General features: G+C 32.6%; 1 protein-coding gene across 1 annotated transcript in view; it reads right to left on the reverse strand.

Moving 5' to 3' along the window:
- Positions 1–2,923, reverse strand: part of LOC127708237 (QRFP-like peptide receptor) — a 79,048-nt gene extending 76,125 nt beyond the window's left edge. The window contains exon 1 of the mRNA XM_052213081.1: positions 2,132–2,923. Coding sequence (XP_052069041.1) covers positions 2,132–2,923 — 792 coding nt within the window. The remainder of the gene's footprint in view (positions 1–2,131) is intronic.
- Positions 2,924–7,420: the final 4,497 nt, after the last annotated feature.

Raw genomic sequence — 7,420 nt, forward strand, 5'->3', positions numbered from 1 at the left:
AACGACTTTCATTGAATTTCAGCACATTGTTCACATATATCCTTTATTAAAGATGTTCGTAAATTAACTTTAGATAAAAATATATTCCTGGAAGATGTTCAACCTGAGGATATGAATCTTAACAATTGAGGCGAATGGAACGAGGCGAAAACACAATTGATGTATTTCGTGCCAAAAAAAAAAATTTCTTCATTGTATGGGGTGGGTCGCCAACATTTTTCGATACCCCCCCCCCCCCCCCCCCGCCTGAGGTATTGAAAAATTGGACATCCCCATTTCCATTCCCATAAATTTTCAAAGCCCCCTTATTTTCCTCCAACCCCCTTCAGGTTACAAATGACCAATCCCTTACTCCTTTAAAATGGAATTTTTAATTAAATTATAAGGATATGCGGGTTATTCAGTGTGCACATTTTTGACGTTATTTCGTTAAAGACAGAAAAAATATTACAGTCATTCCTTAAATACATAAAATAAGGAGATGTAGTATGATTGCCGATGAGACAAATATTCAACAGAGTCAAAATGAAGTTAATTTAAGCGATTATGGGTTTGTTGCGGAAGATTAAATTTGTTTTTCGTTTATTTGTCATTTCGTGGCCTTTTATAGCTTGCTATACGGTATGTGCTTTCATCGTTGCTTAATAACGTACGATGATTTATAGTTGCCAACTTTTACCTCATTTGGGTTCTGATGGGTATTGTCTCATTGGCAATCATACCACATTTTCTTATTTTTATATTGTGAGCGCTCAATCTTCCCCTAGCCTGGGAAAATGACGAAACAGCACACAATAAGTTCAAACTGTAAAATCAGTTGGAAATGGCCTGATGCATCAGATAGGCATGAAGCACCAAAAAAAAAAACACACTTATATGAAGACAGACACAAAGTAACGACCTATAAGTACTCTAAATTTCTGAAAGCTAGTTCAAAGCCAGTAACAACTAATGAATAAATCAAGTTCTCCAAGACGAAAGTCACATTAAGAATACATCCAACAGATTGAGTATTAAGACGCCATAAACATTCTGAGAAAATCACGACCTTGTGCAATGCCTCAAGTACATCGACAGGATGTTGGACGATAAGTTTTTATAAAATTAAGAGCAATATGATATACACGTTTATAGTTATGTCCTCATTATCAAAAGCAAACTTAATGATGGTACCAGTCTTCTATGGTTTTGATCTTCATGAATATGATTTATCTGAGACTACACGATAATATTGTTAGTTCCATGCTTAATGTATACCTTTCTGTCCACGCACATGTAGTAAACTTTTCTTTTATCTTTATTTATTCTTACGTTACAGCTGTTGTGCTTAAACTAGTGATCTTCGTTTTTGTGGTTCCATTCATTAAGATTTAATACCAGAACAGAAACCATTTAATAAATCAGATCAATGAAGATCAAAGGTAAAAATATTGCTACATAATTTACAACATGCTTTTAGCCACCGTATGTGTCATAGTTTCCTTAAATCAAAGGTTTCGGAATTGTTCAAACGATCTTATGGGAGTTTCTTGAAAGGAAAGCGAAAAGAATTTTTCTCACGAATAATAAATCCTTACTACTTTATAATAAAAGAATATTATCTAATTGATCCGTTCGACTTATTAATTGTCAGTTTTCTTGCCGAATCGGCTCCAGCGTTTCTCCACTTATTAAAATGAGCCGCTATGAATATTGATAAAAGTGGCGTCAAACATCGATATCAATCAATCATCACTAACGATATGATGACGTTAAAAAAAACCATTTAAAGACATTTGATTACGTTATAATTTAGTTTTCTTTTATTCAGTCGAAAACCAATCAGCAAATTTAACCTTTACTGTGTTGCCATACATGTAAAAATACTATAATAAAATATCCAGTCGATTAGTAGACATTTTCCTCACGTGCGGTCAACAGTTAGAAGCTGCGAAATGGCAATACCTCTCCTTGAAAAAATCTTTATTTTCCAACTATAATTTGCACAATAAAATATAAACTTGCAATTTCAATTAAAATAAAAACTGCAGAAAATAGTATTCATAACCTGTGATAAAAAGGAAACCAGTAATAGAAATGCCAGGTATATTTTGAAGACATGCGCTGAAAAATAAAACTAAGAGCAACTTACCTTTTTCTTATGAACACTCCTAATGTGATCACGTCTTTGTATTTCATATCCAGGTGCCTTACTTCCCCAAATCCTGTACGCTACACGAATGTACGAAAAACTTATTATTGTTAAAGGCACCATATACTGCAAAAGAAGGAAATACGAAAAGTAAAATTTCGGAAATGCGTCCGATGGCCACTGCACTTCACAAAATGGTTTCTTTGCCCAGATTTCAATATCAAAGATTATGTTAACCTTATAGTAAAGTAAGTCTGGTATGCTAGATGACGTGCTTAAAACCCATATAACAAGAAGAACAATTATCGCCACTTGCTTCCGAAAACCTGCTCTCAGGGGATACATCACGGCTATGTATCGGTCAAAGGCAATTACGGTCAAGGTCAATATACTGACATTAACCGATAAGTTTTTGACAAACGGTGCCACTTTACACATAAAATCAGCCACTACCCATCGCTGCATAATTGCAGCGTGGAACTGGAAAGGTATAGTAAATACACCAAGCGCAACATCAGCTAGTGCCAAATTAGCAATAAAGACATTAGTGACCGTTTGCATATTCCTCTTGTACAACACAACAAAGATCACTAGAGCGTTACCTATGACGGCTATCACCGAAATAGACCCATATAACAGAACTAAAAGCGTCAATATTCCAGTTGAAACGGAAATTGGTTCGTATTTTTTCGACAAATTATATCTAAGATGTTCTAAATATTGTAGCTCCTCTTTTGTTAAGTTTTCTGGAAAGTCACTGAACATACTTTTTAACTCGGATACGTCGGACATTATTTTTTGTTTGTCTAAGATGATGAGTACATCTGTTAATATATTTTGCGATTGTTTATAATATTATATGATATCCTTATGTTAAACATGTGCGAGTTAAATTACAAAACGCTAAAATCAAGAAATCAGAAATTCCCGTACGAAAGTTGCACCAAGTTTCTTCGAATTAACATTATAATGCAAATTTCAAAATAGATACAAAAAATACAATCCAGTGTTGTTTAATGATTATTGACAACAGAAAACACAATACTATATCAATATAAATAAATGGTTAGATTTTTCTTAGAAAGAATAAAATCAATACAGGTCTTCTGTCAATCATTCCGATACGCCCTTTTTTTTAAACATTTGTCAATACTTTTCCATGATTAACCTTCTTAACTTTCATGCTGACGTAATTGTTAGTAATAAACACCATGAAACCTGCCCAAAGTGTTAAAACTGATTTAGTAAAACGCGTAAAGATGTATAAGCCCATCATGACATAAATAAATTGCGTTCACTTCAAGAAAAAACATTATGGGTTATATATAATTAGTTATACAATGTAAAGAACTGATTCCGGTATTATATGACATATGATAAAGTTAATAAGGTAAAAATAAACTTAAGGTTCTTCAAATTGTTGATCGAATCAATACTTGACGAAAGGCGTATTATCAACAAGAGCAACATAAAGCACTAAAACACTTTAAATGCAGGAATCCAAACGTTGTATTTAAGAATAACATAATGAAGGATCAATTATTAGGAATCAAATGACAACCCGTAGCAATCATGACAATTGAGAATAAACTATATATTAGTTTTAAAGTGCAACGAACGTGTATACAACATTATAGACATTATTGCTTAATGGTAGCGTGGAAGATCTCTGTTAGCTAAAAAAAATTATGACATAAATTAAATTTTGACTCTTTCGTTTTTGATTTAGACACAAAACGTGCATGTTCCGACCTAAGATTGTTTAGTATTCAACTGCTGATAACTGAGGTATAGTAATTCAGACATACTTCTTACAAAACTGTAATTTACGATAATATTCGTATTTGTTTTATAAGAGTCTCCGTACAAAAATGTAAATCATGACCGCTAAACAGATCCGAATGTTAGTGGGAAATCTTTGTAACGAATTCTGTTCTGTGACCTATTTTCGCAGCAAGCTTCGAAAAACAATTTATATCAGGAAGTCATTATTTAGCGATGCATTACAGTCACTTTATTATTTTTTTTCTTCTATAAGATAACCATAAGTATTAATGTACTATCCAAGGCTTCACTATATTGTATCTATATTTACGGGACATAACAGACAATATATCAGGTTGATGTAACCAAGTAAAAACGTGATATTATCATATAACAAGGATTCATAATCAAAAGTCACAGAGAGTGAAATATGTTCATCTTAATGAAAAGCGTAAAACTGTTTTATGGAAGAATTTGACTTTTTGGCTTATTACGTTTGTAAGAGATCAATTCTTCTACAGGAATTATAAATCGGTAACAAATGTAAATTTAAAAATCATTTTAGTATGCTATGAACAGATATATGTTAGTATGCTATGAACAGATATAATTATGTTAGTATGCTATGAACAGATATATGTTAGTATGCTATGAACAGATATATGTTAGTATGCTATGAACAGGTATATGTTAGTATGCTATGAACAGGTATATGTTAGTATGCTATGAACAGATATATGTTAGTATGCTATGAACAGATATATGTTAGTATGCTATGAACAGGTATATGTTAGTATGCTATGAACAGGTATATGTTAGTATGCTATGAACAGGTATATGTTCACCCAATTGAATCTAGCGGTAAAAGGTTTTATTATATTAATGAAGTTAAAAAAAATAGTTGTTTTGTATATACAATGTATAATCATGAAAACAAATTCTTAACCGACTTATTTTGGAAATACGTTATAAGTAGTGATATCGTCCCGAATATGCATTAAATATTTGCCATTTGAAGTTACTAAGCAATCAACAATTAATCTACCAATGGGGATTAACTAACCTTTTGAGTCTCTTCTGCTTTAAACGAATGTTTGTATGTGTAATTTTGTCTGGTAATATTACAAGCGTTTCTAGATTAAATATAAAGTATGCTCGTGTTATATGGTTTTATAAATAAGCTTAATGATCAGCTGGCTATATATTTGTCATATTAAGATTGAATTATAGTAAATGAATTATGTCATAGATTGTTTCGATTACAAAATTGTTAGCCAACTTCCAATCAGAATCGGGAAAATCTGCAGTTCTTATTTGTATATGCTTTATGTTATTTAATTTTGGTATTCAGCCATATTGATAACTTGCTCTAATTAAAGTTTAAAGATAGAAACAATAGAACTGATATGGCCTTAGTCTATCAGGCAATTATGACTTAATCTGATAGCAAATTATTTGTTGCAAATCATATAAAACCTTTATCTGTCAAAAAGGTTAATATGCGAGGTACACTTACAGGAGCTGTAGTGAGATGATTCAAGCTATTAGTTTTCTCCTTGACGACATATATGCACGTTTGGGCAAAACAGTTTTTCGACATGCCGTAGATATTTTATGGCCACCAAATGCGCCCCTTTTACATCAGACTTGTTATTGTATTGTTTTGAATCATTGTTATGAATCTCAGTTTATGCCCAAACTCAGTAAAGATCCGACTTAATTCCTTTTGATCGAAAAAAAAAGATCAATAACACTTACCGGTTGCAATATACTTTGATGATATCAAGAAGTCTGCATTGTCTCTAAATGCAGACATTTATCCAAGCGAACTACCAGTATCTTATTATATCAAAATATCTAAAATAGACACAATTTAGTATTTGTCCTTTTCTAGATTTGAATATTTCAATTTCACATTGGACGCTCTTTACAAAAGAAACGGCAAAGAAAACAATTTTTCGTTTCCTGTAGTTAATTTTCCTTTACTGGACGGTAGTGTTCATTTGGTCCCTACTTACAGTGTGTATTTTCAAACTCGTTCGTTATGCTTGTTTCTTGAAAGTAGATTTCTCTTTTGAGTTGTTTCAATTTTTGTAATTCCGGGACCTTTTATATTTTTTAAACGCTAAACATGTAGTCAGAGATTCCTAAAAGATACCAGACTTATGATTGTGTACGCCAGACGCGCGTTTCGTCGAAAAACGATTCATGCTGAAGTTGTGTTCATATATGGAAATCTTATGGATTTTGCTTATTGTTGAAGGCTGTACAGTTCCCAATGGCTGCTTACATTTTCTTCCTTTATTCTACGGTTGATAGTTGTCTCATCTTCAATCATACCACATGTCATTATTTTTTATATAAACAATCACATGTTACTACTTTTATACACCTTTAAGAAAAAATAATACATTCGGGTTTTGAACCTGATTATCTGTCTCACTCAACATGGAAATGTAAAAGTGCGAGCGGAGCATGGCGTCTGATGTACACATATTATTGTTTTGCACAAGACATGCATGAGTCTTAGGAATATATGCAGGCATTTGTCATATTTTAAATTTTTTTTCATTGCAAATGATATCGATTATAGTGTTTTTCATTTGTAATTGTACAGAAAATAGCATTACATCTTCATCAGGCAAAGATAGACAAGGGACACCAAAGGGACATTCAAACTCATAAGTCGAAAATAAACGAACAACTCCATGGTTAAAAAAGAAAAAGACAAACAGACAAACAACAGAACACAAAACACAACATGGAAAACCAAAGACTGAGCAACACGAACCCCATCAAAAACTGACCATTTACTCTTTCGGTGTTCTAGTTCTATGCTCTCAAATGTTTTGAATAATTGTATTGGCTAATAAATCGTTTGTTGTTAAAGTGTACTTGATCAGGCCGCTAACTTTCTCTCGTTTGAATTGTTTTATATTTGATAATTCGGGGCCTTTTATAGCTGACTATGCGGTATGGGTTTTGCTCATTGTTGAAGACAGTACGGTGACCTATAGCTGTTAACTTATTTGGTCCGAGTACACAGTTATTTCGTAGTGCATTTCTTTTAGACAATAAATGAAAATAAAAAAAATCCCACCTGCGCTTTCTCAATAATATTTTTACAGTGTGTTGTACTACTTTTGGGACAAATCATATCAAAATTATAGAAAACTTCATCGGCTCTAACTCAAAATATGGACAATTCTATGTTAAGGGGGTCTTGAAATCTTTTGACAGCTTCCGAAGTGCTAATTTTTAACCTTTTTCAGCTGGACCAAATCACTACTTTACTTTACAATTCATGACCCAAATTTTTTTACAGTGTAATTTCATCCCCCTACTTGCTATTTGAGGCATAAAACATGAAGGAATACATTTGGAAGGGGTACTAAAAAAATTGGCAAGCAACACACTGTCCACACTAGGGACTTTATTCGTGGACAACGAAAATCAAAGGACGATAACTGTGTACTCGGACCTAATAGGATAGAAAAATTTGACCAATCTTAATAAAACTTGGTA

The sequence above is a fragment of the Mytilus californianus genome, unplaced genomic scaffold (genome assembly GCF_021869535.1).
Source record: "Mytilus californianus isolate M0D057914Y unplaced genomic scaffold, xbMytCali1.0.p SCAF_7, whole genome shotgun sequence".
NCBI classification, from domain to species: Eukaryota; Metazoa; Mollusca; class Bivalvia; order Mytilida; family Mytilidae; genus Mytilus; species Mytilus californianus.